General features: G+C 30.4%; 2 protein-coding genes and 1 non-coding gene across 9 annotated transcripts; 2 read left to right on the forward strand and 1 right to left on the reverse strand.

Moving 5' to 3' along the window:
- Positions 1–2617: 2617 nt before the first annotated feature.
- LOC103856244 lies at positions 2618–4635 on the forward strand. The gene has a single exon (XM_009133344.3). It carries the CDS (start codon positions 3923–3925, stop codon positions 4544–4546), a length of 624 nt encoding a protein of 207 aa, XP_009131592.1. The 5' UTR covers positions 2618–3922; the 3' UTR covers positions 4547–4635.
- A 6576-nt stretch (positions 4636–11211) lies between these two features.
- On the reverse strand, positions 11212–13287 carry LOC103856247. Of its 7 annotated transcripts, none has more exons than XR_004456176.1 (5): positions 12938–13287; positions 12786–12862; positions 12575–12695; positions 12392–12498; positions 11212–12210 (listed from the first exon to the last, which is right to left on the reverse strand). XR_004456176.1 is itself a non-coding variant. In XM_033287163.1 (5 exons), the coding sequence occupies exons 3-5, from the start codon at positions 12234–12236 to the stop codon at positions 11533–11535; spliced, it is 534 nt and encodes a 177-aa protein (XP_033143054.1). In that variant the 5' UTR covers positions 12237–12498; positions 12575–12695; positions 12786–13287; the 3' UTR covers positions 11212–11532. The 7 variants fall into 7 exon arrangements, 3 of the variants coding, with proteins under 3 accessions (XP_033143054.1, XP_033143055.1, XP_033143053.1); XM_033287163.1 differs by having other exon boundaries at positions 11212–11550; positions 11645–11909; positions 11986–12498; positions 12786–13287; XM_033287164.1 differs by having other exon boundaries at positions 11212–11550; positions 11645–11909; positions 11986–12862; positions 12956–13287.
- LOC117133259 lies at positions 13174–13389 on the forward strand. The gene has a single exon (XR_004457082.1). It is a non-coding gene; the product is annotated as a small nucleolar RNA U3 (small nucleolar RNA).
- Positions 13390–13485: the final 96 nt, after the last annotated feature.

Raw genomic sequence — 13485 nt, forward strand, 5'->3', positions numbered from 1 at the left:
ATTCTGCGAATATATGAAAAGGACTTGAGTAATATATAAGGGACTTGGGTCAATCCACTAATTGCCAATTGGTTTTAAGTTGGAAGCCCAAGAAACTTATCATGGTATCATAAGCCCAAAAAACTTATCATGGCAATTAGTGGATTGGCCCAAATCCCTTATATATTACTCAAGTCCCTTTCATATATTCGATGTGAGATCTTCTCTCCAATACATTTTTTTAATTACCTGACATAACAAATCTTTCTGATGGGTCAATGCCAAATTTGATGCGAGTATGACAATTTACATGTCCTTCATATTTCTGTACAACTAATATTTATAGTTAGTTAATTATTCTATATTGAAAAAAATATAAATACCAAATATATATTGACCACAAAAACACATATATTCAGAAATAATCAGATTTAAAATATGAAAACATGATTTTTTTGATAAATATTTCACCCTACGCAAAGCACAAGTCTTATCCTAATATATTATTAATATATAATGAAAATGTTTAGACTGCTTTATCAATAATGTATTTGCACTAATTTGGGGATTTGAAGGTTTTCACTTTATTGTTGTTGAACAATTTGATTAGTACTTGTAATATTTTTTGAATAAAGTTTCTGTGTTTTTGTTATTAGTTTGTCATCCATTACAAATATGATTAATGAGTCTAGTCAATGCATAATATTTCGCTTATAATAGTGTTGCTAATTATCTTCAAATAAAAAAACTTATTATATTTGAACTTGTATCATAATTTTATAATGTGCAACAATAAGCAAAATAAAAAGTTATACAATTTTGTAGTTATTAACTCTTTTAATCGATACAGAGATTTATTTATTATAATATTTTTATAATTGAACTTTGTATCATCTTTTTATAATGTGCAACAATAAACAAAAAAAATTACACAATGTATAATAGTAAGATTGATCGATACAAGAGATTTATTTATGATAATTTTAAATGAACTCTAAGCCGGAGCAGGAGCATCATGGCTAGAGCAATGCTTCTTAACATAGTTGTTAACGAAAGGGTTACGGAACGATCTGAAAACCGTATGCTTACAACTTTCATTCAACGTCTTGATCGTGGCGCAACATCCAGAACCACCGGTTGGTTCTTTGGTTAACGTCTTCATTAAACATTTTGTTACCATCTTGTAACTGGAAAAACACTCTTTTAATTCCTGATTTGGGCTGTGTTTGTGGGTAGCCGAGGGCGCATGAGCGTAACCCGACCATTGGAGCTCTTCGTCATTTGTTGGGTCAAAGAATTGAGATGTGACACAGCTTGAAAAGAGAATCATAGCAACAAAAATTGTGAGATTCTTCATTTTCTTTGGATTTTTGTCTATGTGAAATTGAGTAAAAATGAATATGCTTTTAGTTTTGGATGGCTTTAAGATGAAGCTATGTCACGGATTATATAGATGTTTACAATGAATACTTTTATAGCATATTCAAACAAAATATGGAAAGAATCATGACTGGTTATGCAAGATATTGTTTATATTTGTTTAAGGACATAAATCTAAAATATCTGACTGGTCATGTTGTTAACCCAAAAAGATTGTATAATATCTTAATGTTGACCAAAAACATGGTATAATATCATAACAATAATATTATATGATCATCTTATAATGAAGAAAAGCAGCAAATTAACATTTGCACAACGTTATCCCAAAAATAACAATAATAAATTAGGGTAAGGTTCACAAATTAAATCTAAAAAGATAACCACAAACATAGGGCTGGGCAAATAAACCGAACCCGAAAATCTAAACCGAATCCGATCCGATAAAAATGAATCCGAACCGATCCGAACCCGACGTAAATACCGAATGGATCTTGTTTTATGGTATTTCGGGTTATGGGTATTATCCGAACCGAACCCGAATCTAAATGGATATCCGATAGAACCCGAAACATTCAAAACCTCGAAAAGATCTTGTACCAAACATGATCTCAATTCCTAATATGTATCCAAAATACACTAAGAAATATTGAACATCTAAAATACTTATCTATTACATGAAGATTGGTGGTTCTATTACATGAAGGTTGATGGTTGAAGATGGCCGTTGAATCTTGAAGTATTTAGAATTTGATTTTGTTTTCATTAAACAATGTTTTTCATTTCATGAGAACTTGGTTTTCATTTTATGCTTTTATTTATTTGGTTTTCTTTTTATCAGTAAATATGTTTACTTTTCGTTTGATTTTGAATGATCACGGTTGATGTTCCTTATTTTTGAATCGATTTTTACTTAAGTTTTGGTTACAAAATAGGTACAAATCAGGTATTTTAAAACTGAAAAACAAAGTTTACTCATGTTTCGGTTATAAAATAGGTAAAAAATCAGGTACTTTTAAACCGAAAAACCGATTGGGACCCGAACCCGAAAGTATATTGGGTTGTACCGGTTCTTTGAAGATTTACTAACCCCGACCCGAACCCGATAGAACCCGAACCGGTCCCGAACCGAACTTTCATATAATCCGAATGGGGCTGATTTTGATAAACCCGAAAAACCAAAACCCGATTGGATAAAACCGAAACCCGTTTGGGACCCCGAATGCCCAGGCCTACACAAACACATGACATAAACCCTTTACACTCTTGCTCTCGAAACTCAGAATACAAGGACATATATTTTTGCACGTGGTATTCGGAGTTAACCTTCCTATTTTGTTCTCATAGACACAAAGTTTTTAGTTTGGATAGTGTCAATCGAAAATGTTTATGTTGATCAAAAAAACCAGAGTCGTCATTAATTCAAAATAATCTTCAATTCAATCACGATGTAATTTAGATTATATTTGTTTTATATAGAATAAAAACTAAATTCAACCGGAGCTTTTAGCTCTAGTGGTAAAGGACTTACAGCTCTGAGTACCGCCACCTGGGTTCGAATCATGGCTACTGGGGAATTAATATTTCGGTATCGCCAGAGACAAAGGACCGACACGTGGCAACATGTGACTAGTCTGGATCACTTCTATGGAGCCAGGATACTTCTGTATAATTCAAAAAAAAAAAAAAACTAAATTCAACCAAAATAATAAAAACTAGTATGTATTGAAATATGGGAAATTTCACCGAGTAATCATTAAAAAAAAACAAAATTCACTAACTAACTAAAAACACCCCCTCTCTCCTACTTTATCTTCCTATCTCTCTCTATTCTCTCTCTAAAAATTTAATTTTTTTTTTTGGTTATTTAGCAAATAAGCCCTTGAAATAAAGCTGACAACCAAAATTATTTTAGCGACAAAAAAAGACTAAACCTAAAAATCATTCCTTTTTGAATCTTTAAAACTATTATTTTGCAACTTGCAAGTTCAACTAATAAGCTTGTAGTCACTGTTCTCTACTTTCTGTTTAAGTTTCAGTAGAAAACAAACCATCACAGTCATTAACCATATAGCTTTGAATGATGTAGCTTATTATTCTTGTGATCTCAGTTAAAGTTAAAACATATAAAAATATTAACCAAAGTTGCATAACTTCTAACTTTTCTCTTGACAAAATTATAAACAATATTGTCCGGAAAATATTATAAATTAAAAACCTGTTCGGCCATTTGCAACTTGCAACTTGCAACTTCCATGTAAAGTGACAATAAAATTTTTTTTTTTAAAAGAGTGATGGCCAGAGAGACTCGAGGACTAGTGAAAACACGGCAAAACATTTGAATATAATAAAATGGAAATATACGCGATTTCAACCATATTGTCAACATGGTATACCCACAACTGTCTATCTCCACCTTGCAGATAACATCATAAAAAATAATAATCTATAACTATATCTTCCTCGAACATTCTTTTCTATATATACACACACTTATGTCTTCCTGGATCCTGTCCTAACACACACTTAACCCTCTCCTTCTCTTCGATCTTATCTTCACATAATGGGAAACTACGCTTCTTGCGCTCTAGGCAACACAACCTCTTCTTTTTCTTCTTCTTCTTCCTCTTCAAAAGTGATTCTCCCTGACGGTGAAGTGCGTCACATTCACGCGCCGACTAAAGCGGCTGAGCTTATGATGGAGATCCCGAGCTTTTTTCTCGTCGACGCCAAAACATTAAAGATCGGTCGGAAACTTAAACCGTTAGCCGCCGACGACGATCTCGAAACTAGAGGCTGTCACGTGTACGTCGCTTTTCCTATGACGCGTGCCACGTCAGCAGCAAACGCTTCGGACATGGCTCGGTTGTTTTTAGCCGCCAAGAAACAACAGCGCAGACGAGTCAGAACAGCCGTGAAACACTGTCACAACGGAAGGATTTCGCCGGAGGGAGAGGATGACGTCAAGATGATGTCGGCGGGATCTAAGCTGATGAGTTTAGTAGACATTGATGAGTTTTCTGCGGCGGAGTTTATGCATAGAATCTCGAATTCGAAATCTAAGAAACCGAAGCTGGAAACCATAGCTGAAGAAGAATCTGTCTTAAGCGGACTTGAAATCAAACAATTATTGGAACTTGATTTTTTCAACGCTTTTTTTAATTTTAGGTATTGTTCTCGTTTGTAATGTTATTGAGAATGAGCATGTAATGATAAAGTTCTTTAATTTTATGTAACTGTAAATTAGTAATCTTAAGCTCTTAACCATAATTTTTAGGGCCATTTCGCTGAAAATACAAGGAACGAAAGATATTTAGGTTTCATAGCGGTTAACTTTTTATTTGGGTATGGTGATAAAGGCGTGGTGGGGAACTTACCATTTTGTCCCCGACGTCGAATATCAATCAAATCACATTGTGTGTCAGGAAACTCTGATGAAAGCGACGTTTTGGACATACGTATAGGGTTAGTTTTGGGCATAAGTCTATTGTAAACAGGAGCAGATATCAACTTTTCCAATCACCTAAATTATCTTTCTAACGTGTATAGAGGATGCAATTACTCTAATTTTTATAGTATTTGTTTTTCATCAGTATTTAATAATTTAATGAATGCTAAAATCAAAATTACACCATCTTTTATTTATTTTTCTTAAAACAACTATTAAAATGATTTAAAAGTTGTAGTAGGTATTTATACAGAAAAAAACGTACAGTTACAATAATAAAATCTACAGACTAAATGAATCCTACAACAAAATTCTATGTAGTTACATCATGTGAAGGTAATGATGTGGTGATGAGAATTTTGTTGACAAGTCTGTGGATGAGAAGGCTTCACTAAATCTGACTTGTAGTAAGGAGACTGTGGAAGAGCTTAGGATTCGTTTGCACAAATGGGTCACACAAGAAACAAACAGATATGAGTAAAAAGGGACATGGAGAAACGTAGTCAAAATAGTTGATAATTTCCATGAACACGAGACTGTAACTCTACGAGCAAGTCTCTTCAAAACTGGAGTTTTCTACACTGCTAAGCTACTTTCTACAATTTCAAAAGCAACTGATTCTACTACTACTGTAAATACTATATATCGTGGTGCTAATGCTATAAGTAATTAGACATTCCTTAGTAAAATAAAATTTATCAAACAAGGTTATAGAAACGTGTCGAAGAATTGTAGAGAGAATATGATCATGCTAAGGAATGGACTTGAGAAGACAGAAAGGTTCAACATCGTATCAAAGGACGAGGGAGTGCCGCTTGTCGCTTTCTCCTTGAAAGATAGCAGCTCTCACACTGAGTTCGAAATCTCCGACATGCTTCACAGGTTAGTTTTTATTTGAGAAACCACAGAAACTCTATAAAATATTCTAAAGACAGGTGTCATTTGATAAACAATAATTCCTTAAAATAATTATATAAGTGAATGAAAATATATAAAAAAAATTGTAATTATTTTTTGAAAAGTTTAGCAATGGAGATGCTCTAATATCTCAAATACTCTTTCACATTTCGAAAGGTTTCACTTTGATATGATTCATGCACTTGAGAGTAAATACATAAGTTAGACGTTATTGATACTTCAAAGATTCATAAAAATAAGTAACTAGATTTGTGTTTGAAAATGATGTATCGAAAACTTGTCTATCTATTCTATTAAAATAGAGTATTATTTTTTATCTACCATACACAAGTCTATGTTAGACCATTCATTAGGAATTTAACTAAGCATCTTAAAATTATTCATATGTGATATTCTCCTAACAAAAACAATATACATCTAAACAATAACATTTCTAAGAAAACATAAATATATTGTCATTAGTTAATTATCATTTGACTGTTTATCATATTTAATACATACCATATTTTATATATTCCAGTAACTAATTTTGAAATTAAATAATATAGCCCAATTCTTTTTAAATTATCAAATTAATTTTTTATATAAAACAAAATAAATAATATTTCACTGGTTGTAACATTTTATGTTGATATTTTTAGTTAAAATAAAAACATTAAACTGAAATATAATTTATTAAATAAAATAATATTTTAAAATATAACAAAAATAATTTAATTTATTCACATAAAAACATTTTGAGGATAAAAAAATTCTAAAGAAAGAAGCTATTTTTTTTATTAATTCATATAAAACTAACGTTTAAAATTAAACAATTTGATGTTGCATTTTAAATAAATAAACAAAAATACTTCATTAATATATGATTTGTACAATATCATCAAACAAATTTCAACAAATGTAAATTTTCAAAATAAAAATTATGTACATAAAATTGATATTAGATATATATCTTTATAACATATTTTATATTTTGAATATTAATTTAAAAATATAAATATATCCGCACGGATGTGCGGGTTAATATCTAGTTTATATATTGAAATGTAGGTACGGATGGATAGTACCGGCATATACAATGCCTCCTAACGCACAACACATAACAGTTCTTCTAGTGGTCATCAGAGAAGATTTTTCAAGAACACTCGCTGAGAGACTCGTAATCGATATTGAGAAAGTGATGCGTGTGCTCGATGAGCTTCCTTCACGAGTAATCCATAAAATTTTGCTAGGAGAGGAGAATAGTGAAGCTGACGGCGATAACTTGATGGTGACGGTGAAGAAAAGCGATATGGAAAGCAGAGAAAGATCATCAATATATGGAAGAAGTTTGTTTCAGACAGGAAGACGACTAATGGTATCTGGTAACTAAGTAATATATGATGAAAATGTTTGGACTGCTTTATCAATAATGCATTTGCATTGATTCGGAGATTGAAGGTTTTTTACTTTGTTGTTGTTGAACAATTAAAGTTTCATTTGATTAATATACTTGAATATATTTTGATATTATTGCGACATTTTGAATAAAGTTTCTGTGTTTTTGTTATTAGTTTGTCATCCATTACAAATAGGATTGGTGAGTCTAGTAAATGCATAATATTTGGCTTATAATAGACTTGCTAATTATCTTCAAATAAAAACAGTCTTATTATAATTGAACTTTTATAATGTGCAACAATAAGCATAAGAAAAGTTACACAATGAAGTAGTAAACTCTTTTGATCGATAAATGAGATTTATTTATGATATTTTCCAAATAAACTCTAAGCCGGAGAAGGAGCAGTAGCATCGTGGCTAGAGCAATGTTTCTTAACATAGTTGTTAACGAAAGGGTTACGGAACGATCTGTTAACCGTATGTTTACAATTTTCATTTAATGTTTTGATCATGGCGCAACATTCAGAATCAACGGTTGGTTTTTCGGTTAACGACTTCATCAAACATTTTGTTACCATTTTGTAACTGGAAAAACACTCCTTTAATTCCTGATTTAGGCTGTGTTTGTGGATAGCCGAGGGCGCGTGAGCGTAACCCGACCATTGGAGCTCTTCGTCATCTGTTTAGGTCAAGAAATTGAGATGTGACACAGCTTGAAAAGAGAACCATAGCAACAAAAATTGTGAGACTCTTCATTTTCTTTTGATTCCTTGTCGGTGTTAAATTGAGAAAAAGTGAATATGCTTTTAGTTTTGGATGACTTTAAAATGAAACACATCAGTGTTTATATAGAAGTTTACAATGAATACTTTTATAGCATATACAAACAAAACATAGAAAAGAATCATGACTAATTATGTAAGAAATTGTTATTATTCAATTAAGGACATAAATGTATAAAATTTGCATGTTGTTAACCCAAAAAAATTGTATAATATCTTAATGACCAAAAATATGGTATAAAATATTTATTTATTAATATTATTATTTGAGAAGTGAATTTGTTTACTTGTCATCTTCTCCATGATTTTATGTTAAATCAATAGTTTTAATAAACAACTTTAATTAGACTAATTAAATACCTTTAATTTCATTTATATTTGTATGTTAATATGAGATTTCGTGGTATTTTCATTTCATTTTAATTTTTCTTTGTACTTTCATATTTATTTGTATTATTGTTCTTATGATTTTTCGTGGTATTTTAATTTTTATTCTTAGTATTCAGTTAATAGAATAAAATTTATTTGTTATTTAGTTTAAAATTTTTAATATTATTTTATATTGGGAATTAAATTATATATTTTAAATATTTTCAAAATACCAGTATCCAAAAGGTATTTTCAAAATATTTTTTTTATTTACAGCAAGTACCTTATACAGTATTTATAAAAATCAAAATTAACTTTATTTGCTTTTAATGTTTTCAAGAGCTTCACAGAATTATGACGTTGTTTAAATTAAAATGTAAAGAAAAATGTGATTCTCTTTTTTTATAAACTGCATTTTCTAAAATGCTTTTTATTAGTTATAATATTAAAGTTTGAAAGTTAAAAGACTATTTAATAATAACAAATTATTATTTTGTAATAAAGAAATACTATTTTATAGGAAAATATCAATCTCTATTTTAAAGTAAAAATATAGATTTACTATAGCTTATTTTTCTCAATTATAGCATTTAGAAATGAAAATAACAATAGATATAAAATGTTCTGATCTTATGCATTATATATTAATGTTTTGTTTGTCAATATGATTGGTCTGCTTGAGTGTTTATAAAGTTATTAAGGAGGTATGTTACAGTATAATTATATATATATTAATAATTTTATTTACTTTGATTAATATATAAAATTAGGTTTGGTTTAACATTCTTATGATTTTGATATATTTGAAATTTTTTGGTTTTGATAATTCCAAGAATTTGGTTTAATAACATCACTTAATATTAACAATTGTATTTTTTTTATTTAATTAAGAAAAAAATTGAGAATGACGCTTGGAAGATGAACAAATTTTTATAAATTAATATAATAAAAAAATATTAATGTTGTCATCCAAAATAATGTCTTTAAATCAATAAAAGGTAAATATTAAAAAATTGAAAGATTCATAAAATAGTATAGATTTAATATTGTATTTAAGTTTTTTTTTATCTTTAAACTAATAGTACACGGTGGCTGACCTAGAATCATATGTAGTTGGAAGCACAATACTAAAAAAAAAAAAAATATTATGGACTGGGGGAACTTTTTTTTTTGTTTATTCAGTAAACTAAAAAAAATATAATCAAATTAGAACTTATATTTGGACTGCTATCAATAATCCATCTGCACTAATTCGGAGATTTTAAGGTTTTCACTTTATTGTTGTTGAACAATTTGATTAGTACTTTTAATATTTTTTGATATTATTGCGACATTTTGAATAAAGTTTCTGTGTTTTTGTTATTAGTTTTTCATCCATTACAAATATGATTAATGAGTCTAGTAAATGCATAATATTTGGCTTATAATAGTGTTGTTAATTATCTTCAAATAAAAAACTTATTATAATTGAACTTGTATCATCATTTATAATGTGCAATAATAAGCCAAAAAAAATGTTACACAATCTAGTAGTAATTAACTCTTGATCGATACATAGATTTATTTATTATAATAATTTTCTAATTAAACTTTGTATAATCATTTTATAATGTGCAAAAATAAGCAAAAAAAGTTACACAATACAAGAGATTTATTTATAATATTTTTCAAATGAACTCTAAGCCGGAGTAGGAGCACTGTAGCTAGAGCAATGTTTCTCGACATAGTTGTTAACAAAAGGGTTACGGAAGGTTTTGAAAACCGTATGCTTACAATTTTCATTCAATGTCTTGATTGTGGCGCAACATTCAGAACCAACTGTTGGGTTTTTGGATAACGTCTTCATCAAACATTTTGTTACCATCTTGTAACTGGAAAAACACTCCTTTAATTCCCGATGTGGGATGTGTTTGTGGGTAGCCGAGGGCGCCTTAGCATAACCCGACCATTGGAGCTCTTCGTCATTTGTTGGGTCGAGGAATTGAGATGTGACACAGCTTGAAAAAAGAATTATAGCAACAAAAAGTGTGAGATTCTTCATTTTCTTTGGATTCTTTATCGATGTGAAATTGAGAAAAAATGAATATGCTTTTAGTTTTGAATGGCTTTAAGATGAAACTATGTCAGGGATTATATAGATGTTTACAATGAGTACTTTATAGCATATTCAAACAAAACATAGAAAGAATCATGACTAGTTATGTAAGATATTGTTTATATTCGTTTAAGGACATAAATCTAAAATATCTGACTAGTAATGTTGTTAACCCAAAAAGATTGTATAATATCTTAATGTTGACCAAAAACATGGTATGATATCATAATAATATTCTATGGTCACCTTATAAAGTGGAAAAACATCAAATTAACATTGCCTATTAGAATATTCTCATTTACACAACGTTATCCCAAAAATAATAATAATAAATTAGGATAAGGTTCACAAATTAAATCTAAAAAGATAACTAGAAACACATGACATAAACCCTTTATTAGATTTTAATCTGCACACCCGTACGGGTAACATTTCATTTATAAATATAAATTTGTATATTATTTTGTATATAATAATTTATGATAATATATTGTTGTCATTTTAAAAATAACTAAATTGATGATATGTAGTTCTAAATATTAAAATTTAAAATATGTTGACAATTTTATTTTTTGTGAAAATTATTACATAATTTATGAATATTAATCATTTTAAAAGTTGAATGATATTTTAGTCACAGTGAATGATATTTTATTTATTTATATTAATGAAAGTATTTTTTCAAAATATAATGGTTTACCAATTCAACATAATTTTAATATGTTTGCAAAAAAACATAATTTTAATATGTAATTCATTAATTACTTCTATTTTAATATAATGTAAAATATACTTATAAAATTTATAAAATTAGCAAAAAAAATCATTATTTTGTTTATAATAAAAATTTAATTAAAATTAATTTATAATAATATTATACTACTAATTGCAAAATCAATCAGTGCATTAATGAAAATAATATTTAAATTTTAAAAAAGATTTTGTTAGATTTTTTCTTAACAAATTTTGTTATACCTAAAACTAAAATTTAAATTTATAGTTAAAATAGATTTATTATTAATATCCTTATAATTATTTAGAAATGTTATACATTAAATAAATTAATGTAAACAATAAAAAAAAATTATTTGAATATATGGACCTAGACTTCTAGTATGACTATTTTGTAGTAGATAAAAATGGTAGGGTGCCTGGTCTCATACGTAGATCAACCGTCACAATCAATGAACAATGTTTCCCTGAGAAAAAAAAAAAAAGAAGAAACAACATAAGCACATGTATTCAATAAAGAGAGACCACTGAACGAACATATAGCAACTAAGAGAGCTTTACCGATTGATGAAACTGTAGAACCAAAACATGGCTTTCACTTGGGAGAAAGTAAGAACCAGCTTCTGTTTCCAAATCAACCAAACCGGCTCCTAGGTTGGTACCAATAGCTGCACGACTCCCACTCCTATCACAATCAGCTGTCCAAATGGGACACTCTGAGGAAACATCCCCTTGGAGGCTTCTCCGAGTGACCATGTACGGTTCCTCAGCAAGACTTAAGATGAAAACCGAGGGTCTTCCCGCAGCTGATCCCGTTGTAGTTATCCTGTTTTCTACTGTCAAGATTTCACAAAATGGGGGAGATCAAGAGAGACAGCAAAAGACACATGTTCAAAGGATACAATGCCGCCCCCTGAGAAGCATCAGGTCTTCCAATCAACTGAATAGAAGATATACAAGAAGCTAAACGAAAGCGTGCAGGTGTCCGTAGAAGCCTAGGTGCTTCTCTTTCTTCTGCCTCGCGAGGAAGAACACAAACTGGTTCGCACTCGGTTACACCATTTAAACCTTGAGTTTCAGACTCATCAAAGGGTGCTACTTGTCCAGCTTTAGAAACTCTCAGTACGCTGAAACAAACAAACTTCCAAAGCATTGGTCTAGATGTTAAAAAAGTAAAAATTCGGTCTAAATATCTGCCTAAACATTAATCCTCTATAAGGAGCTTAACCACCGCCTAGCGATTCCTTGAACATTGCATAAAGATGGAAAATATAAAAAAAATCTTCTAAGAAACAGGCTCATACATACCTCAAGGCCCTTCAGTACTACCTGCTACTAGCATGCTCTTTCTTTTCAACCTGAAACTGTTTCAAAGCAGCATCGCCTACGTCTGCCGTGGAATCGTATCTCCATACCTAAAGCATCATTAGTTCATTACACAAACAAACAAAAAAACAAAACTTTGATTAGAAACAGAGAGTCAATTAATACCAGAGGCTTGTGTCTTTAAAATCTCCTCCTTGAAGTTACATCTCTTCTTATTGACACGAACAACACTGCCACTTAGCTCTCTGGAACAAAGTAGCTTCATTCTCTTCTGATAATTAGGTTCCTAAGACGTAGTTAAAGGCAACAACTTTCATTGATTCTGCAAAAAGACTCGAGCTTTACACGAACTGGTAAACTTAAAAGTAACATAAACCTGGACAGGCTTTGTGTCGGGAGCACCAGTGATAGGTCCTTTAGTCATCTCCTCGTCGTAATAGAACCCATGAAGCTCTGAAAATCAAATATTCACACATCAATTTCAAGAACGCAACCGAAAGTACAAGTCTTTAGGATTCAAGACAAAACCTTGTCTCTTACTCTTACTGTCGTTTCGTTTCTCTGTGTTCCTTCTTCAGAGACACCACTGAAGTAAAGTGCTAACATGCGCGATATATAAATAGCTTTAAGTTTTTATTTGATTTTGGTTTAATAAAGAACACGTGTCACGAGAGAAGCTGAATAAGTGGGGAAACGAGCGTCCCACATCGGAAACTCAAAGAAGAGTTGGCTTGTTTATATATGTTTAGGAAGCAGCAGTGGTCACGACCTTACTTGAACAGGATCTGTTCTATAGGAAGTATCTTCGTATCCTTGATTTCTAAGAAGACAGTCCCTTAAAACCTGATGATGAACCATGTCCGTGCGATTTGAGTGTGATTAACGGCTACGATTCTCTTCGGAGACTCCGCGCTGTAGAGGATCGCTACCTAGTCTGGTCGTGACCTCGCTAGGGTGGTCGCACGGTTGTCTGATAGGCTCCCTTTTTTTTCAATCCTATACTTTTTAGTTCTTATATATTTTCACCCCGGATAATTTTTTGTTTAAACCTCAAACTTTTAATTTATCACATTTCA

The sequence above is a fragment of the Brassica rapa genome, chromosome A03, assembly GCF_000309985.2.
Source record: "Brassica rapa cultivar Chiifu-401-42 chromosome A03, CAAS_Brap_v3.01, whole genome shotgun sequence".
In the NCBI taxonomy this organism is placed as follows: Eukaryota; Viridiplantae; Streptophyta; class Magnoliopsida; order Brassicales; family Brassicaceae; genus Brassica; species Brassica rapa.

What these genes read in the sequence shown, in the direction of transcription:
- LOC103856247 (XM_033287164.1), bottom strand. Translation starts at nt 12,236, where the DNA reads ATGCTTTGGAAGTTTGTTTGTTTCAGCGTACTGAGAGTTTCTAAAGCT. An exon ending in GCTTCTCAGGGGGCGGCATT is followed by an intron (nt 11,910 to 11,985) that starts GTATCCTTTGAA and finishes AGTAGAAAACAG; the next exon opens with GATAACTACAACGGGATCAG.
- LOC103856244 (XM_009133344.3), top strand. Translation starts at nt 3,923, where the DNA reads ATGGGAAACTACGCTTCTTGCGCTCTAGGCAACACAACCTCTTCTTTT.